The sequence below is a fragment of the Bidens hawaiensis genome, unplaced genomic scaffold (genome assembly GCF_021521415.1).
Source record: "Bidens hawaiensis isolate Kalapana, Puna unplaced genomic scaffold, B.hawaiensis_p1.1 tig00008762_1, whole genome shotgun sequence".
NCBI lineage: Eukaryota > Viridiplantae > Streptophyta > Magnoliopsida > Asterales > Asteraceae > Bidens > Bidens hawaiensis.
This window is the reverse complement of record NW_027491632.1, coordinates 451,917-473,512: the sequence shown is the minus strand read 5'-3', so window position 1 is coordinate 473,512 and position 21,596 is coordinate 451,917. Positions and strand designations below refer to the sequence as shown.

Genomic DNA, 21,596 nt, shown 5'->3' with positions numbered 1-21,596 from the left:
CCATCACCTTCATCTTCATCATCTTTCCGGCAACCGGCACCACCACCATCACTCACCGGAAACTTGAAAGAAAACGGAGGTTAATCGGAACTCAACGGAAACAGAGGTTAATCGGATCAACATAAAATGCGGAGAGACGGCGGTGTACGTGGCGGCAGTGGAGAGTGGTGGTTCAGATAGATGTTGCTCCGATTAACCGCCATTGCCGCCTTTCATGTTGCTCCGATTAACCTCCGTTTTCTTGTAAGTTTCCGGTGAGTTCCGGTGAGTGGTGGTGGTAGTGCCGGTGGCCGGAAAGATGATGAAGGTGATGAAGATGAAATTCATCTTTGGAGATTTGAATAAAACCAAAAACCACTTTTTGAAAACTCACGTCTAAGATAAAAAATCACGTAAAAGATTGTTTTCATCAAGTTAGTTTTCATTTGAAATACAACGCTTAAGACAGATTTGATTGAAAATATCACGTTGTAGGTGGGAGCAATGAAATGTATCAGATTTTGATTGGTTGGTGAAATTTCACGGGAAATTCCCAATGTCATGTGAGAGACGGATTTGAATGAATCATTTTGGGAATTTTGACTTTTGGTGGGTTATTTTGGGAATCTCTCTTCTAAAAAGGATCATTTTAGGAATTTTTCTTAAAAATAAATATTTGGCTCACTCATATTTTTAACTATTCATTAGAAAGGAAGTTTTTCTTATGACTTTTGACTAATTATTTTTGGTCCATCAACTTTTGTTACAAACTTTGTTTATATACGTTTTGCCTTTTTGACATATCCACTTAAGTTTCATATATTTACTTTTTAACCCTTCAACTTTGGTAATAGAATTTTTGTAACAAAAGCTTACCATAACGAATTGAAACGATTCCAATATCTCACAATGTACCCGCCGCAACGTGCGTTAGATTTCGAACATGTAGTGCATTTAACCTGCTTCACCCGCAACGCGCGGGTAAATTTACTTGTTTATAATGAAAAAGTTTTAAAGATCCAAAATTTTTTATAAATTTATAAAAATGACAGTGTCATAAATCCTAGTATATTTCCATTTGCAAAAACTACTCTTGAAATTTATAAATACACCATTTGCAAAGGTGTTCCTCTCAAGTGCATTTCCACCTCTTATCACATCGGTCTTTTTAACTTTCAAATGAAATTCAATTTATTGGCATTAACCCTAACATGGACGATTCATTTTAAATAGACATTTAACTAATTGCAGGTCATTGTCAACACTTGTATCATTGTAAAATAACACATACTCTAAGAAATCAGTCAAAATAACATTTCCATATTTTTTTTTGAACGGCCAACTAAGTAACGCCGGATACCCCGTACGCGGCCCTCATTGGCTAAAGGTAGCCCGAGCCGGCCACTAGTCCGGACGAACGGAGCCCCTAGCGGTCCACCTGTTGAGGGATTCACCGGATAAAACCCGACCCTCACGCCCGCCAAACGGCACGACAGCGAGGAGCCGGTAAAACCAGGTGAGATCGGAACTCGAACCCTGGCACATCCCTCATATCTCCCATATAAGTTGGTGGTAGTAAGATTTAATCCCCCTACCGCTCACCTATAAAGTGAATGCTTTATCACTTAGCCACGTCAAACTTATACATTTCAATATAGTTGAAAAGATAATTTAAATTATATAGTTGAAAACTAATTTAAGTTAGTGTTGAAAAACAAATATAAATGACTGCATTAGTGCATCAACGCTAAAGAAACAGGACATAAAATTTACAGGTTGTAACAATAATCAGCTGCAGCAGATGAATCTTGTTCATGGAAGACACCGAATTGCTTGTTCAATGATGAAGCTTTCACCCAATTTCTCAAACCCTAAAACCCGATATTCATCTTCATCTTTTCAATCAAACCTTGCACACAAAATCTTGAACTCTGCATCTGCAACCGAAGCTCTTCAATTATACTACTCATCTTCCAACCACACCGACCCCACCAAGACCCTGAAACTGCATTCTGCCGCAGTTCACTTCTTAACCAACGCAAGATTGTACTTGAAGGCCAGGTGTTTGATGAAATGCCTCATAGAAACTTTAAACAAATCTTGTTCTCCAAATAGGGTCTGTTCTTTACTGTTTCATGCACTTAATCAGCCTGAGTTCACCAAACCCAGATCAAAAGTGTTTGGAGTGTTGATGATCGCGTTAACGGAATCGGGTTTTGTGGACGACGCGTATTGGGTGCTCAGGAAGACAGATGTGTTGCCTGCTGATCATGTTTGTAATAGGGTTTTAGATGGGTTTTTGAAAATGGGTAGGTTTGATTCCATGTGGGAGGTTTATGAAAACGTTAGTTCTCGTGAAATGGCGCCCGGTGTGGTCACGTATGGGATATTAATCGACGCGTGTTGTCAAGAAGGGGATGCTAAGAAAGCATTAAAGGTGTTTGATGAAATGCTTGAGAGAGGGTTGAGTCCTACGGTTGTGATTTATACGACTTTGATTCGCGGGCTTTGCTCTGAAGGTAGAATGTTGGAAGCCGAAAGCATGTTTGCAGACATGAACAAAGCTGGGGTGGTTCCAAATTTGCACACGTATAACGTGCTATTAGACGGTTATTGTAAGATGGCTAATGTTAATAAAGCTCTTGACTTTTACAGAGAAATGTTAATCGCTAACATGACCCCTAATTTTGTCACATTTGGGATCCTCATCGATATGTTTTGCAAGATGAACAGTGCAGTAGCTGCAGAAAGTTGTTTTGCTCAGATGATGAAAGTCGGTGAGATTCCTAATTCATATGTGTATAATTGTTTGATTGATGGGTACTGCAAAGAAGGCAATCTTTCTGCAGGGCTTAATTTGTTGTCGGAAATGGACATGTTGGGTATTGAATATGATGTTTTCACTTATTGTATACTTATAAACGGTCACTGTAATATGGGCGGATTAAAAGAGGCACATGATTTGTTAAGCGAAATGAATAAAAAGGGCGTAAATGCCAATTCAGCAGTTTACAATGCACTAATCAACGGGTATTGCAAAAGTGGAAACATGGTGAAAGCGCTGGAGTTGTGTGGTCAAATGGTGGTCAACGGTGTGGAGGTTAATATCATTACTTATTCCATATTAATAGATGGTTATTGTAAGGCAAAAGATATGAAATCTGCAATGGGTTTGTACACAGAGATGGTGATTAAAGGTGTTTTCCCCGATATTGTTGCGTATACGGCTTTTATCGATGGACATTTTAAAGACTGTAACACAAAAGCAGCCCTACGGGTCTATAATGAGATGATCGAAGCGGGGTTGACTCCAAATGTTTTCACTATTAGTTGTTTGATTGATGGGTTATGTAAAGACGGTTTGGTTAATGATGCAATCAAGATTTTCTTGGATAATGGTTATTGTGCACCGAATAATGTTCTTTACACTTCACTAATTTATGGGCTCTGCAATGATGGGCAAATTTTCAAAGCTAGCAAGTTTTTTAAAGACATGAGAAGTGTCGGGTTGAAGGCGGATGTGGAGCTTTATGCTGCTATTTCACATTGGCATTTTAAAACAAAGCATGTGAATGATGTGATGATGTTACATGCTGACATGATGAAGACGGGCTTGATCCCAAATGATGTAATTTATGGCGTTTTTGCTAAAGGGTATCGGGAAATTGGGGATTATAAATCTGCATTCAGGTGCTCTGATGATTTTTTACAACCAGGTATGAATATTTAACATTTTGATTCAGGATAAAGAAAACCTTGATTGAAATAGAGCCAAAATTGGTTACTTCTTTATGTTAGTTAGCCTTTGTAGAGCAGAAAAGTATTGTTGTATAATCTTAATTTTCGTATCTTGGATTTTAAAGTTTTAACAAAGTGGATGATCTCGTAATAAAACTGAAGTGTGTCCTCACAGAAATTGCTGCTAAACTAGAAATAAAGAGCTGTCTTTATCTTTATGTTAAGATCTTAGAAATGTGACATTTATACAGACATCTTAGAAATTAACGAACTCAAGAATCATTCTCCTGTAAACAGCTGTCTTTATCTTTATGTTAAGATCTCAAACGCTGTGTAACATACTCAAATATCGAATCAAAGTAACCACAAAGATTAAGAATATCAAATACTAAAAACAAAAAAAGAGTCTTACATTGAGATAATCAGTGTTGGAATCACATCCTACTTGAATAATTCCAAAAGATTTGTATTTAAGTTTACTGGGCTGGGCAAGGATGAAAACGGGTTGTTTTCGTACGGGTCAGGTTATTTGCACACACATTTTTGTCCACATATGATACATAATTAAAGTTTCAAGCATGGTTTGCATTTCTATTCACAAGGTCACCACAACCAGCATGCGATTCTCGTTTACTCAAGAGTTACATACAACACAACTTTTATATCTCTTGAACAACGTACAACTCAACCACATTACACTTCACACAATTTCTCTTGAAACAATAATTACTTGACAATTAGGAAGTTGTAAGTAGAAACTTTAGCCAATTCGTTGACCTCCTATAATCAATATACAAACCACTTACGAATCAATATTCCACCATTGGCAGTCCATACATAATTTATAACATAATAAACCAATTTTACATATACTACCAATTTGAACTAACATTTCCATTAATGTTTCAACTTTCAACTTCTAATATCTATCAATTTAATTAACTAAGGCATTTAACATGTATCATAGAAGATAAGCGCCAAATCTTCAATTTCCAAGTATGTATTTTCATTGAAGCATTTCATCACTTTATAGGTCGTTATTCAAATTTCGGGATGTTAGGGAGTTTGGGTACGTTTAGATTTTGTCTACGTTAAATAGGGTTATGAGGGTCGATGTTTTGTGGAGTCTTAAAGTTTGTTTTGATTAATAAAAAGTGTCGACGTCTCCTGTTCTTCGTTTAATCTTTTATGTGTGAGTGAATCTGGGCCATATTTATAGTGTGTTAATTTGGTTTCGGGTCAAAATGTGCCATTTCTAAAAGGTATTAATTTGGTCAAGGGTCAAATTGGGCTGCGACCAAAATTGGTTCGCCTTGAAACGAGTAGTTTTAACGACGGAAAAAATATCAAAATGAGTTCACCTGCTATGTTTGTTTTTACGACAACTAGTGGTGGTGCCAGAGGTTACGACGTACTCGTTTTGATACCACTTCAATACATATTACTCATCTCAGTTAACTACGATCCTACCGATTATTTAAAACATATTACTGCATACCGTTATGTTCTTTAAGCAACCTGGACATGGAATGTTAATAAACTATATTTCGGTGGTTGATTGCTGGTTTTACAACACTGCTGGTACAAATAACTATTAACTGTTGGTTTTATTTTGGGTTCTTGTTTGCAAGATTGAACAGTTTGACTTTCAGGTCAAACAGGACAACTTTACCATTAAAATTGACACAATAGTTTAAATTTTGGAAGAATCGAATGACATAACTGAGTTCTAGACTGAGAGATGAAACATGGGGTTGAAAGAAGTTTATCGAATGAGAATCATATGAACATTGGATTGGATAAAATAAAGTAAATTTGACCTCAAAAGTCAACATATACATTTGAGGCATGAAGAAACCAAAGGAAAACACAAATATCAAAATTATAATCTAATGAACAAAAAGTGGCAATACATTCTGGAAACTCTTAGTATGATGTATACAAACATAATAACACAAACTATCTTTTTTTTTTAAGAAAGGGGGGGGGGGGGGGGGGGGGGGCATATCTATTGACGTTTAACAATTCAAGATCTAGTTTCAACTTTTATTGATAAGAGTTCGTGAACAACTGTCTAAATATCAATTCGATCTTGTGGAGACTCGTAAGAGCATTACCCTCGAATTTTCACTAAGGAAATCAAACGCTTTTCATTGACTTCCTCGTTAAGAAGCCCTGGATCCAAAATCCAAAGCACAGAGTCATCATCCAAGGCATTCCTAGCATAGGAATATAAAGTTAGACCTTCAAACATCGGATCAACAGGTTTCTTCTGAGTCATGATCTCCAACAACAGGATTCCATAGCTATAAACGTCCCCACTAGTTGAGACTTCACTTCCAAGTCTATATTCTGAAACTTATGTAGACATAAGTATATAACATAATGTAGGCTAAAAGAAAGCAGTAAAATGAACCAATGAAAAGAATGAAAACTTATGTAGACTTAGTGATAAATGACTTATTTCATGTGGGATACCTCCATAAAACCGGTTTTCATCTAAGATGATGGACCTGCGGAAGCTAAGGTTTCCAACAAAAGGAGATAAAACCTACTAAATCCTTGCCTGTTAGATTTAACCTCGTGACTCTTTGGTGTCGATCGACGACCGCATGCCACTCCTTACCACATGCAAAAAGGAAGAGAATCATTCCACGATCTGAAAACACCGTGAGGATCATCTTTAATCCCAGTTTTGATTTTCAGTAATGCAACATGATCCGTAGGAAGATTCGAACCAGATCCAGCAACATTCATCTGTATAAGAACTACAAGAAGCACAACTGCTTTTAAGAACATAATAATTCTCAGTGTTAAAGATTTATATATATAGAGTTTGAATCTAAGATTCTGGATGAAAGAAAGGAAGCTACGTATTTATTTTCATTTCATATCAAGTAAGCATTGGAAAACAAAGCCATTGATTCTATATTTTAACACATATTATATTTACTAATGTGTCTGATTATTTAAAAGATTTATGATGTCTTAGTTTAGTGGGTTTGATTCCAAAATCCAAAACAAATAACTGAAGGTCACTAAAGCAACTTTTGCCACTAGATTTGAAGCCTTGTTAATTAAAAAATGGGCACTGCTAGACACTTGACCCCTCCATTTTGCAATATCTAGTTCATATCTTATATAATATATGTCACTGATACACCATGATATCAGTAGAAACCATCTCTTAATCATTGACCAGCCTTTGTACATCCAGAGGTTGATCAATAATGATATTCTGGTAATGCTTATATTATACATGTTTTATTATATCATTTCCTCGCCATTTTAAGTAAACTCATTAAAAAAAATCATATATGCACCATTTAAGCAGATGATTCAAAAGACAGTCAATCCAAAAGGAGTAAACATAGCAAAGATGTTATCCCACTAACATTATGCACTCACATATTTTGTTCAAATGCATCATTCATTCACATATTTTGTTATACAGAGAGTTGGTTTAAATGAATCAGTTTTAAAAAACGATACTCAAGATATATGCTGCAAACGACCCAAACGTCCAGCAAACCGTTCAGCGGGAAGTTTGTTTATGCTTGCCTGTTTAGTAAATGATCGGACATGAACAAAGAATTTCATTCGGTAAGCTTAACGAACGAACATGAACGTGGGCTGCATTCGTTCAACTGTGTTCATGTGCGTTCGTACAGGTTTGCTCGTTAATGTCTGTCCTATTACCATTTACACACATACATGCATTCGTTTATTAGAATTTCACTGTTACTGTTTCAATTATTTTTTACTATACTTTTTTATATATAATTATGTTTATGATCACCGTGCTAAGCTTTTTTAGATATTATGTGGCGTTTTTCAGGCTTTTTGGGCGACCTTGTGTTTGATTTAATGATTATTATTCTCAAATATATATGTCCATTTGCGTCCGTTAGTGTCAATTTACGAAATTAACGAACGGACACGAACAAGCTCAATTCCTTAACGTGGACATAAACTTTCGTTTGGTAAAGTGTTCATAAACTGTCCATTTGTCTGACAAAAAAGCTTAACGAACAAACACGAACAATGTCTCGTTCGGTTCGGTTCATTACAACGCAGCCCTTATGAGGGTTCAAAAGCTGAGAGTGTGTTGATTTGGTGATGGCTATATGAAAGAGAATATGAGTTAATTTGGTGACGGCTGCATACACCACATCTATATTAGTTGAAAGAAAGTTTCTGCATTATGATGCATTCATGCTTAAAGTTAAAATAGACTGCATTGTTCTGAATGCTAGACGAAACCTGTATGACCGTGTTAATCAAAGTTGGAATCCAATGTTGCCATCTAAGATGATGGAACATAGGGGTAATCTTGTCAACATGCAATGCAATGCAATGCAATGCAATGTTAGAAAAATGATCTTGTCATCCCAGATGGGGAATTCTAGTCAAAAGTTGATGTTTACCCAATTCTGTGATCATCTGAAATGGCAGAACACCAAAAACTCATTTCAACTATTGTCAGATACCTAAAAACAAACATATTTTTGCTAAACCTATCATTGAAAAAAAAAAGCTCGTGGGGGTTGGGTTTAGCCGGTAGAAAATGAGACAAAAGAGATTGAGAAGGTTTATATATTTTTAAAAAACTTTGTTTTTTATTTTGTAATATATTTTTTTAGTAAATGTTTTAAAAATACCAAAATATCCTATGTGCAAAGCACACGACTGGATTTTAACGTTTCTTCAGTCGAAATGGTGAAATCTATTACAAAATGGAAACATAAAGGATGTTTCTTGAATTCTTGTTATTTCTTTGTTTTACACAGGAAACTAGAATTTACCCATAAACCTAAATGACCAAAAGTCTTATTTACTTTAAAGTATATTAGAACATATGGGGCCTAGTCAAAGTCTGAATCTAAACCTCCCAAACCGGTCAAAAACCTGAAACTACTAGGAACTGGACCTGACCAAAACCAAACCCGATTCTTTAAAAGAACCCGGTTTGTGCACCTCTAATTTTAGCGGTTTTCTCTTTAAATTTTATAGTTAAAAAATGAATTTAGGTTGTGTTGAAAGACATATATTAATTACTGCATAAACTAAAGAAATAAGACAAAATTTATAGGATGTGACAACTTTTGCTGAGACTTGAATCGCAGATTAATCTTGTTCATGGAAGCAATTAAATTGCTTGTTCAATGATGAAGATTTCACCCATTAAACCTAAATTCTCAATCCCTGAAACACTCTAATGTGTGCATCACATGATAGCCTTTTGCAACTAACCAGTATTTAAAAGTTTTAAAACAAATTTGACCGTACAAATCTGACCATTGAGCAACAGGTTTGAGTAATACAGTGTTTTATGAGTTAAAATAGTATCTATAAATATTTTTTTAATAACGAGCCAAACATCTATCATGTTACACATCTTATATTAAGATCAAAACACAACGGAGTGCCACACGCTTTTTAAAACCAAGGTCCACATATTCAGACCAGTACCAAAAGGATGAGATTCAACAATAAGACTTCTCAGTACACCAATCATATATGTATGTGAAAACGGACATAAAAGCAAAAGATATGAACGTTTTACACTTGTCTATGCAACGTGCGGTACATACTAGATACTATATGTTTCTACTCTCCTATATGTGTCTTTATATTCCATCACCTTTGTACGCATATGTCACAGCATGAAGAAATTCAGTTTTTGCTATTAAATTCTTTCAATTGTCTGCAAAATGCAACATTTTTTACAATCATCTTAGAAAATCCAGCCACAAAGATTCACAATACTAAATAATGGAAACAAGAAAGTGCCTTACATTGAGATAATCAATGGAGTCGCGTCCTACTTGAATAAATCCAGCTGAGGTCCAAAAGTTTCATGCCGGTCTAGTGCTGGTTTTGATTCCTTTTATTGCTTTAAGAAAAAAAACATCCAATAGCATAAAAAGATATGTCAAACAAGCTTAAAGATTTGTATCTAAGTTTACTGTTGCAGTTAAAACAGAGCTGGCAAAATGGGCCGGTTGGGCAAGGGTAAAAACGGGTCGTTTTTGCACGGGTCAGGTTTATTTGCAAACGCGTTTTGTCCACCTATAACAATAATAATAATCTTTAAATAAAATGAATTAGAAGGCTGTAGGTATTTAACTAAACTCTTGGTCACTTCCAAGCCGTTTTCCTTTCACTCCAAATACAGCAGAATCAGCAACCAACGCATAATCTTTAACTAAACTCTTACCTTCAGCATAATCTTTAGCTCCAAATACAGCAGAACCAGCAACCAACGCATTTGCACCGGCTTCAATAACCTTCGAGGGAATATTAAGAAACTAAGGTTTAGTTTAGCCTAAATAGGTTCAAGTCAGTTTCGGTTCAAACCCACCAACACGTTTAGCTAAATGGGTCGTGTTCATGTCAACCCAGTAGGTTCACAGATTGACCACTTTAACCCATATTTTCTTTTAACTTTTTTTTTGGTTTGTTATAGGTGTTTTATCCAATAACTTAAAAGTCTTTGGGTATTTTTAGTGTCAAAATTTAAAAAGACGTTTGCATAGCTTCAAAAAGATAAAAATAATATGTAAATTATTTTTTTTAAGTATTGATGTGCAAAAAAAGAGAGTAAACTTTTTCCATGTTAAGCGGGCCATGTTCATGTCAACCCATGAATACACATGTTATGTTTGGGCTCGTGTTGGGTCCAACCTGCAAACACGACCCGTTTAACAGCCCTGCTTTCTAGGGTACAAGTTTTACAGTAATAATTAAAATTCACGAGGACAGGTCCAAATGGATATATACCTTGTATGCATTATTGGGGCCCACGCCACCATCTACCTCAATCCATGGGTTCACACCCTGTGAAATAAAACAAAATAAAATACAATGTCATCGTAAAATGTTAGAATGTAAAACCTGAAAACGGGTAAATGGGTCATGTGGCCTATTACAAGCCCCATGAATGAACCTTGGGATTCTTGAATAAAAACACAGACCGGTCCAAAAATCAAGCGTAAACATCACAGGTGCCAAAATGAAAAGTTGGGCAACAGGTCAAAATCGATGATTTATTAAAGGGTCGGGTCAGCCCGTGAACAATTTATATAGCACACCTTCTCGACACACATTTTTCTCAAATCTGATATCTTCTTCACTTGACTTTCAATAAAGCTTTGTCCACCAAATCCAGGATTTACAGACATAATCAAAACCAGATCAACCACTGTTAAACAAAAATATAAGCTTAATTTAATAATCTCATTAACAAATGACTATATATTGAATAACATTATAATTTACCATCAATGACATATTCTATTGTTGTCAATGGTGTTGCAGGGTTCAAGACAACTCCAGCTTTTGCTCCAAGACTTTTAATCTAAAACAAATAAACTAAACATTATGAAAATCACAAATTAAAGAAACAAATAATCAAAAACTAATAAAAATGTATGAAATCTCACTTGATTTAGAGTTCGGTGTAAATGAATAGTTGAAGATTGCTCACAGTGGACACTAACTATATCGGCTCCAGCTTTTATAAAGTCGGGCACTCGTTGCTCAGGCTCCACGATCATCTGTAATGTTTAATAACTTCCATTAACATGAAACATATACTTATAAATATAATTTGTAATGGATATGTTAATTACCAAATGCACGTCCAATGGAAGATCTGTCACGGGTCGCAATGCATCCACAACAAGAGGTCCGATAGTTATATTGGGAACAAAACGACCGTCCATAACATCAACATGAATCCAGTCACAACCAGCCTGCTCAACCTCTTTCACCTATACATGCAAACACATTATATATATAAAAAATATAATAACATCACTACACTTTTCGTTCTTTAGGTATATAGCAAATTTCAGGTTTCACTCTTAAACTAAAAGATAATGAGAATCGTGCTTAATGTTTTAAAAAGTCTGTATATTCCGTTCTTTCCACTAACAGGCGTTAGTTTTTTTTTTCATCAAGTCCAGTCATTTGCCTTACACATGAGGGCATTTTCGTCCTTTCACCTTTCTAGGGACTAGTTGTGTAATTAAGTTAAAAATGAAATTAACGGAAAAAAATAACGCCTGTTAGTGAAAAAGGACGAAACGTGCAAACTTTTTTATATAAAGAGAACAATTCTTGTTATATACAACAAACAAGCGTAATAACTGTTATTTACTCTTGTTTTAAATACATCAAACAAAAATGAGGTGATCAAACTTAGGGATGGCAAACGAACCCGAACCCGAAACATCCGGACGGGTATCGGATTAGTTTTAAAAATTCACCTGTATAACATTAGGTGATCCCCATTACCTAAACCATGCTTGTAATTTTTTTTTATTTTCTTTTGTCATTGATAAAAAAATAATTATATTTGTTCACAATTTTTTAGTTTTTATATTTATAATTTCTTTGAGTAACATAATTATTTAAAAATTAAAATAGTAAGAATAGTATTTAAGAATACCAATGGGTGACTTTTAACAAACTAATAGGCATACTTGATACCCGATAGGTATTGGTCCTTGTACAGGATATGATTTCACAAGCCCACCCAATTGACATCCCTAAATTCAAACTATATTTAGTTAACAAGAATCATTAACACACAACAATACCTGTTCTCCCAACTTTGAGAAATTTGCAGAGAGAATCGATGGAGAAACAATAATATCAGTCTTGGAAAACTTATCAACACGCGCGCTAGCCTTCACGATAGCTCTCCTACATTCATGACATTGAAAATTAACACAGATCTTAACTGCATTCAAATTACCTTCAGTATCATGTAAAACAGATTAAATGCATAATAACATCTTAACATCAACCCTAGAATTATGAACTCAACAACAATATTTTATATATATGACCAAGATGATTATTATTCACCATCAAGTAGTGTCAAAAACATAATCTAAACCAAAAACCTTAAAAGATTTCTACAGTATACCTTCAAATTGAAGAAATATGAGCAAAATCCATAATTAATGAAATGAAATCATACCTTGTGCAATTGAGCGAACTGGGTTTGATGAACCCATTAATATGTGATCGGACTAGAGTGGATGAACCGAAAGAAGCAGTTGTCATGTTGTTGGTTTTGAGTGAGACTTTTTATCAAACAGTTGGTGGGCGTAACCTAAAAATGGTGATCTTTACTATATTTACGCCTAATAATCTTCTGGGTGAAGATAAAGATTGCAAGATTAGTGTTTTTGGTTGTCAGAAAAGTAACGAAAGTGGATAATGGCCCTCGGTTGCCATTAAAAGTCAGCCTGACACCATTTGATTGCTTCAACCAATAACAAGAATATATTACCTGTTAAATGTTTGAAAAATAATACAATTCATTTTAAAGTTTTAATATTGTAACAACTAGGGTCTTTAGATTATACTATCATTTCAAACCCAACAAATCTATACTATATAATAATTAAAGATTTTCAATACCACATGGCATTACACACAAAATAGTTTTTTACAAAATTTTTCATTTCTTTTTTTTATTAAATATATTTCTCTTTTTATTAATAGTAGTTTTATATTTAACTTTTTTTCCTTTTTAATCAATTATTTTCTCTTTTTAATAATTATTTTTTAATTTAAAATTTTAATACAAACAAAGATATATTATGTAGTTTTATATAAATATGTTGTATTAGTTATTAGAATTATGTTTTTATAAGTAACAATTTTTCACGTTGATTTAGATAAAATAATTAAATTCAAATAAAGAAATTTTAACTTTATGCTTGTTTTGCAATGAAGATTAATAAAAACTAAATCACTATAGATGGTTTGATTTGTTTTTGAGACAACATGTTTTAACGCATGGTAAGTTATGTGTTTTATTATCTAAAGTTGAAATTAAAAAAACAAAACGAAACTACTAACTTTGATATGTAGGTTAAAATTACAAATAAAATTACAAAGATTGTATACAAAAAAATATTTAGAGATTTATGAATTTTCAACAACTTTTTATTTCCATATTGTTTAATAGGTAATTTATTCTACCATACATTATATCTTTATATCATTTGAACACATTTTTTGTTTTTCACATTGAGTTATTATCTAAACAAATTTATTTGTTATAACTCGTGTTCTACACGGGTCTTAATGCCATATGCCATTACACATGAGTAATCCTTACAAAATTTTCCTATATCTCTCATGTCAAATATATATTTCTTTTTCTTAATAATATTTTTATATTTATTCTTTTTGTTCTTTTCAATCTATTATTATTTTTTTAATAATTATTTCCTGGTTTAAAAAAATTAATACCAACATAAATATATTATTTAGTTTTATATAAATATATTGTATTAGTATTAATATTAAGTTTTTATAAGTAAAGAACTTTCACATAATTTAGATAAAATAATTAATTTCAAATCTCAAAGAAAGAAATTTTCACTTTATGTTTGTTTTGTAATGAAGATTAATAACATTAAAGTCAATTGCTTTAGATATTTTGTTTATTTTTAAGACAACATATTTTAACACATGATCAGTTATGTGTTCCATTATATATAGTTGAAACAAAAAAACAAAGTGAAACTACTAATTTTAATATGGAGGGTAAAGTTATAAATAATTTAAACAAAAAAAATTATAAATTAATGAATTTTCAACAACTTTTTATTTCCATTTGTGTAATGTGTAATTTATTTTACTATATATTATATATTTATATATTTTGAAAATATTTTTTGTATTTCACATTGTGTTATTATTTAAATAAATGTAGTTATTCTAACACGTGTTATACACGAGTCTAATGCTATATGTTATTACACATGAGTGATCCTTACAAAATTTACCACCTCTCTCTCATATTAAATATATATTTCTTTTTCTTATTAATAGTTTTATATTTAGTTCTTTTTTCTTCTTAATCTATTAATTCTTTTTTTAATAAATATTTCCTGGTTTACAAAATTTAATACCAATATAAATATATTATTTAGTTTTATATAAATATGTGGTATTAGTTAATAATTTTAAGCTTTTATATGTAACGCATTTTCACGATAATTCAGATAAAATAATCAATTTCAAATTTCAAGGAAAGAAATTTTCTCTTACGTTTGTTTTCCAATAAAGATTAATAAAATGATTAAAATCTAAGGTTAATCAATTTAGATTGTTTGTTTGTTTTTGAGAAGCCTGTTTTAACACATGGTCAACTATGTGTTTCATATCTAGAGTTGAAACTAAAAGAAAAGTGAAATTACTAATTTTAATATGAAGGATAAAGTTATAAATTAAATTACATGTATCGTATACAAATTTTTTTTAGAGATTTACGAATTTCAGCCTTTTATTTCTATATTGTGTATTGTATAATTTATTCAACCACGTATTATATTTTTTTATGTGTTGAACATATTTTTTATATTTCACATTGTGTTATTATTTAAATAAATTTATTTATTTTAACCCGTGTTCTACACGGGTACATAACCTAGTATTTTAACATAGGATACATAAAATGATTATGAAATAGATGATCCAACTTACTTAACTAAACCCCAATATTTTTTTCAATCTCCGTATTCTTTTTTCTTAAACCTTTTCACGATTCTGCTTCTTAACAACCCTTTTAAGGTCGTTTTGTCTATCTCTGAATCTCCGACGATGAGTTGAAAAGATTAAATGGGTGAGGACCATAATCCAAGCCTTTTGTAGTCATAATAATCGGACAATGATCTGATATAGACTTATTCAACGTTGTCATCTTAATAGAAGAAGTCACATATAACACTTGTTGAAGTATAAGGAACCGCTCCAATTTGCTTAACTTTTTTAAATAAATGTACCTTATTCATTCTTGACGGAGCATCCGATTAATCCGTGTTTATTATTCTAAGCCATCACCATTTTCTTTTATTCAAGTTCACAATCCCACAAACATTAATAGAGAAAAAATTAATATCATGTTTATTACATAAACAAATTCTCTTTTGGAATTATAATAACTTGTTAACTCTTTAGTTATAAGTTGTCAATTTTAAACTTTTTAATCAAAATATACTATATTGGTATCATACGGTTATCATGTTCTTATTTATTTTACAACTTTTGGTTTTCAACAACTAAATAATTAGATAAAATATTGTCCAAATTACCAACAAACAAGATAGGCCTATTAGCTCAGTTGGTTAGAGCGTCATGCTAATAACGCGAAGGTCGCAGGTTCGAGACCTGCATGGGCCACAGCTATACCTTCAATTAATTTAGTTTTTCTTTAAAACTGCTCTGCTCATTCTTTTTTAGATTTGGCCAATGGACGTTGCTCAAGCCTCAAAGGATACGATACGTAAACTACTGAACTCATAATGTGTTTTCACAAAAGACAGTACCCATCAAACTCAAACAATGCATGTATGATTTGTCAAAAAAAAAAAAAGTAATTATATTCTTTACTTTGTGATCTATAATGGAAATAATTTCAAACATCCTTTTCTAACAGATCTGGATGAGCACTGGTTTTCGATAAAACTTTAGGCCATCTGTATCAAAGATGTTTCTCTCCATTGATATACAAATACTGTGTCGAGTTGGGTATAAACGCCACATGTAATTTTTTAATAAGTTAAACAAAATTTTGAAAATTATTTAAACCAAAATTTACGTTAGACGTTTTTAATTTGGGAGTTTAACCAAATCCAAATCGTTTAAATATGGAATTTCTATTTTTATGTTGTGTGTTTCCCTATTTTGTCAAACATTATACTTGGTAAACCTACTTAACCAAACTAGTTTGTATAAAATACAGAGTTGGTGACGACTGTCACAGAAGTCATCAAACTCTACATTCTCGTTAGAGTACATTCTACATTACGATTACATCTCATGTAATCTTTAATTGCCTCAGTTTTTCGTTTTCTGTATTTGAAGATAGTTGTAATTGAGGTTTGATTGTATCCAATCAAGTAATAGGGGTTAGGTTTAAACATGTACAATTATGTATATTGTGTTGGACAAATATCACTAAAATTTTATCTTAGAATTCAATGAGGGAATAAAATATTTTTGAAACTTTAATAAAATGTTTATTAATCAAAATACAATTTGATTTTGACTTATACCAGGTGATGAAATCCTTAAGAGAAAATTATGATTTGTGTCCTATTCTTTATGGGCGAGACACTATACATGTTCAATTCTTTAATGATTGATATATGTCCTCGTACTTTTCTGACAAACTTTTTTGTGCCCTTTCATCTGTTGATTGTCAGTTGACCGTCAGATTAATCAATTTTAGCAAGGGCAATTTGGCAATTATATAAATAACATTAATAATAATAATTATTATAATAAGCGAAAATTATGATTTGTACCCATGTGCTTTATGGACGTGTGTACGTTACGTCCCTTTTCCTCCCTTTTTCCAACCCTAAATCACCACCACTGTCACCTAGCACCTTACCCGTCACACCACCACAACCTAACCCATCGCACCACCTAAGTCACACCCGATCTACCCAAGTCAACACCCGCCAAACCTTTGAGCACCACCAATCCCCACCGCTTCGTTATTGTTAATCACTAATTTTTCTGGTAAACTTGTAAATCGTGAAAAGTTTCGGGTTGAAGTATTGGTATAATTTGGTTAAAATGTAAAAAAAAAAACTAGTTACGGGTTGAAGTTCCGGTCTTATTTGCTTAAAAAGTTAAAAAAAACAAGTTTGTATAAGTTTCGGGTTGAAGATTTGGTATAATTTGGTTAAAAAGTTTTTTAAAAAAATAGTTTCGGGTTGAAGTTTTGGTATAACTTGATTCAAAAGTTAGAAAAAACTAGTTTCAGGTTGAAATTTTAGTCTCATATGGTTAAAAAGTTAAAAAAAAAAGTTTTTATAAGTATCAGGTTCAAGTTTTGGTGTAATTTGGTTAAAAAGTTTTTTTTTAAAAACAAGCCTTTTTAAGTTTTAGGTTGAAGTTTTTATAAGTTTTAGCACAAATTTTATAAAACTTTTTGCGGGGCAAATATGATGTTTCCAAAAACTTTGATGTTAAAATCTAAAAATAATCGGTCGAAGGGAGGCATACCGAAAATTCCTATAGTATAGGGATGCGAAGTAACGTCATAAAGGGGTATAATAGTCATATAATGGTTCTGTGGGGGCGGAAAACTGACCGATGGGCCCAAAAAAGTCCGCCGAAAAAGTATGAGGGCATATACCAAGCAATGTAAAAAGTTAATAAGGACAAGTGTGGGGATGTGATGAGTGAGTAAAAGAATGTGTTTTTAATGTTTAAAACTGCATGTCTTAGTTGTTTATATATTTCGAACACGAGTACTTGGATTTTATGATTGCAGGTGCTTTGAGCATAATGGAACTAATTCAGAGCACTAAGGATAGGAAAAATCAAGTTATGGATGAAGGGAAGCAACTTGGGGTTGGAAAGGTGAACGAGTAGCAAGATAAAGAGAAAATGAAGATTTTGGTTCAAGGCCACCGTAGGCTACGATAGAGGATTTACACAGAAGAGGCATAAGGCAGAGACTGATGGTCGTAAGCTACTGGCTCGCCGCAAGCTATGGTGGCATGGCCGTAGCTTATGGCAAGGCTAGTGGGCTTTTATGAAAATTGCTAACATATGCCATATTTAAGCCAGGGAAAGAAGGATGGGGTATCGGATCGGTGAAGGCATTGAAACCAATAAAGCCAAAGTATACCACACGACATACGAATCAAAAGCCTTAAGTGGTCAACGTCGTCATTTCAATGGCTAACTCCTCTCTTATAATCGAATTTACAGTGATTTGTGCCTAAATTCGGTTTGTCCATGATTTTTCTTCTGGATGAATAACTGGAAAAAAAATCCATGGTGATTCATGGATATAAAACTATCCACTCCAAAACTTCATTCTTTTGTGATATTGTTGAAATATGAAAATCAATGACGATTTGTTTGGGAAAGGAATACAATGGTGATTCATGAGCATTGAGTTTCAAATTTATATCTCGTTTCATATGTTGTTATAAATTTTAGAATTTTTTGTTATTGTATTCAATCACTTATTATTGTTATGAGGATTTTAAGGTGTTGTTTGTTTTTTAAGAGGTAAAATGTCTGCAGTCTACGGACCATATCTGTAGCAGAAGAGGTGGACCGAACCTCTGCAGTCTGCAAGAAGAAGACTGTTTGTTTTTTAACACGTCTGAAACTGCTAAATTAAATAGAATTTTAAATAAATTGAATTTTAAACATAAAGAAGGTTTTCAAACTTAAACTTTATGCAAAACTAATGGAACAAGATGCTGGCGTCAGCTCCAGCAGATAAATTTATAAAGGTGAACTTACTATGTTACACACTATTAGGGATAGTATGAGTGGAAATAAGGTTCGTGTCCATAGGGAATGCGTTTTAACAATTTTATAACCAGGAACGATTTAGAACTAGTATTCGTAACCGGGGGGGGGGGGGGGTTGTGCCAATTATAAATTATATAAGCATAAAACTAAATAGCGGTAGTACAAATGTTTAGCATATAACTAAAAGATAAAATAACTAACTTAGAAAGAGACAATTATTAAAAATAGTTTCGACACAAGGGGTATTTCATACTTCTGATTCGAGTTACGATCATCAATAATTATGGTGAAATGATTTTTATATTAAAATATTTGTATCAATACCAAACGTCACGCCGTTTGGATGTTCCCTCTATCTATGTCTAACTAAGCGCAGTTCGTTATTAGAGCCAACACGCTACCCTAAGCTCATGCCGTTAGGATCTTAACGTGCGAGTTGCATGTGATGAACGTATTAATTATCATTTAGTGTTCACGTCGTTCGGAATACTAAATCACATTGTATAATTTCTATAACGAGATTGAATTCATAGACAAACGCAAAACCGTCATTTGTTCCTTAGTTATCAAGATTAAAATCATATTTCATATTTTAACTTTGAAGAAGGTCATTAGCATATTAATAAATTGATCAGGTTCATTAACAAACTAATTTGAATCCTAACAGAGTTTCGGATTTAATGTTCAAGAAATTATTCAAACAAAACCTTTCAATAATAAAATCACATAACTATTTCACATTCGAATCATAATACAAAATAGAGCCCTTAATTTCGAAACTAATAGATTATTAGCCTAACATAGCAATTAGCATAACCAAAGTAAACTTACAAAGTAAAGACATATTACTCGTGCGGTGTTCGGGAAGAACTTCGGAACTCTCGGGAAGTGGTGTGAACCTCATCGAGACTCTTGGAACCTATTTGGCACTCCTATGGAGTTTATTTAACTAATTAGAGAGAAGAGATGTAAGAAATGGTGTGTTTTTGGCTGAAACTCGGGCTGCTATTTATAGCTGAAAATCTGGAACACTTATGGGTCGTAATGTTTTCAACAGTATCCTTATGACCAATAAGAGTAACTTTTATCTTATCTTATCTCCAACTCCAGATTTTAGGATCATGTCTCCTACCGATAGTCTTTATGGGTCGTAAGGCTGCTTTATGACCCATAAGTTTTATTTTTTAATGTCTTGATGTTATCTAATCCGAATTTTCTGAATCTTGGTTGCACCGACGACGACTTTTGTGATACAATAATGACCGACGATTCTTTATGGGTCGTAAGGGTGTTCACAACAAGCATGGTGTAACACCACGTCTCAAACCCTATAAGTTTTAGCTTAAAAATACTAACTTTTATAAGTATAGGGACCAAATTGTAAATTCTGAAAATCCTCTCCCATCGCGATACAAGACGGGGTAACATTGAACCCATCGCGTACCGCGATGACCCTGCTGAGTCATTGGACACGTGTCCAACAACGTGTCAACACGTGGCAAAATATGACAGGCCACGTGTCACCACCAGATAAGGCGGCGTTATATTGCGGCGCCGCGGTACACGACGTGGCTGAGGAACCCATCGCGTACCGCGACGGGGTACTAAATCAGCCTATAAAAGGGGGTTACGGGTATTGAGCTCTCCTCATCCCATTACACCTCCACTTTCACAGAGTTAGCATCAAAAGGCGTGCCCGGTTGCCGTGATAAGCCGACGTGCTATTTTCTCGTAATTCGTGCAAGGAACGAAGTTATAATCAAGTAGCAATCACATAAGTGAGTAGATCAAGATCCTGCCTTTTTCTTATTATCAATCTAAGTATCCAAGCTAAGGTAGGAGTTATGTTTAAGTTATTTGAATTATAGCTTAGACAATCAATCAAGGCTATGGCCTTTAACCTTGAAAGGTTTTTATAAACATTCTATAAACATTTACAATCAAGTTTATGTATATGTTACTTCATGATGAAGTAATGTTAAACAAAAGATATATTTTGACGGACATGTAGTAACTGTAAGGGGGATATCATTAGTAGTAAGTTTCTTGCCTAAGGAAAAGTAATTCGTACAAATCCCAATCGACCGAGGGACCCGTTTACTTACCTGGAGAAACTTACCAACGTGTTATAACCTATTAAGACAAAACATGCTATATCAAACGTCACATAAAATCAAGTGTTTTCATTCACAATCAAAGATAAACGATTTCAAGGTTAAGCTTAGCAATCATAGCTTAATCAAGAAACACCATTCAAAAACATTCATACAAACCTATTTATGTATAGGTTAAATATCATTCACAATCAATCAATCAGTCAAGGTTTTCAACACCGACGGTACAGGTACGTTAACCTTTTCAATCAATCAAAACATATTTATACTTAATTAGACGAACGGGTGTTTGTCTTAACGAGTCAATCAATGTCTACATGAGATTATGTGATCTCTAAAACGTTATAATACAAAGTAGAGGCAACTCAGACCGAATACGCATGTGTATGGATCCAAACATAACTGTTAAATCCCAATCAATCAATCAAAGGCGAGGTAGCCGCG

General features: G+C 33.3%; 2 protein-coding genes and 1 non-coding gene across 4 annotated transcripts; 2 read left to right on the top strand and 1 right to left on the bottom strand.

Annotated features, from left to right (window-relative positions):
• Positions 1-1,733: 1,733 nt before the first annotated feature.
• Positions 1,734-4,222, top strand: LOC143529918 (uncharacterized). Its single transcript, XM_077025601.1, has one exon. It carries the CDS (start codon positions 1,781-1,783, stop codon positions 3,707-3,709), a length of 1,929 nt encoding a protein of 642 aa, XP_076881716.1. The 5' UTR covers positions 1,734-1,780; the 3' UTR covers positions 3,710-4,222.
• Positions 4,223-9,232: 5,010 nt separating this feature from the next.
• LOC143529919 (ribulose-phosphate 3-epimerase, chloroplastic-like) lies at positions 9,233-13,006 on the bottom strand. Of its 2 annotated transcripts, XM_077025603.1 has the most exons (11): positions 12,876-13,006; positions 12,710-12,844; positions 12,324-12,429; positions 11,352-11,492; positions 11,163-11,276; positions 10,999-11,077; positions 10,812-10,921; positions 10,501-10,557; positions 9,938-10,007; positions 9,516-9,613; positions 9,233-9,424 (listed from the first exon to the last, which is right to left on the bottom strand). In XM_077025603.1, exons 2-10 carry the CDS (start codon positions 12,793-12,795, stop codon positions 9,576-9,578), a joined length of 801 nt encoding a protein of 266 aa, XP_076881718.1. In that variant the 5' UTR covers positions 12,796-12,844; positions 12,876-13,006; the 3' UTR covers positions 9,233-9,424; positions 9,516-9,575. The 2 variants fall into 2 exon arrangements, with proteins under 2 accessions (XP_076881718.1, XP_076881717.1); XM_077025602.1 differs by having other exon boundaries at positions 12,710-12,989.
• A 2,850-nt stretch (positions 13,007-15,856) lies between these two features.
• Positions 15,857-15,930, top strand: TRNAI-AAU (transfer RNA isoleucine (anticodon AAU)). Its single transcript has one exon. It is a non-coding gene; the product is annotated as a tRNA-Ile (tRNA).
• Positions 15,931-21,596: the final 5,666 nt, after the last annotated feature.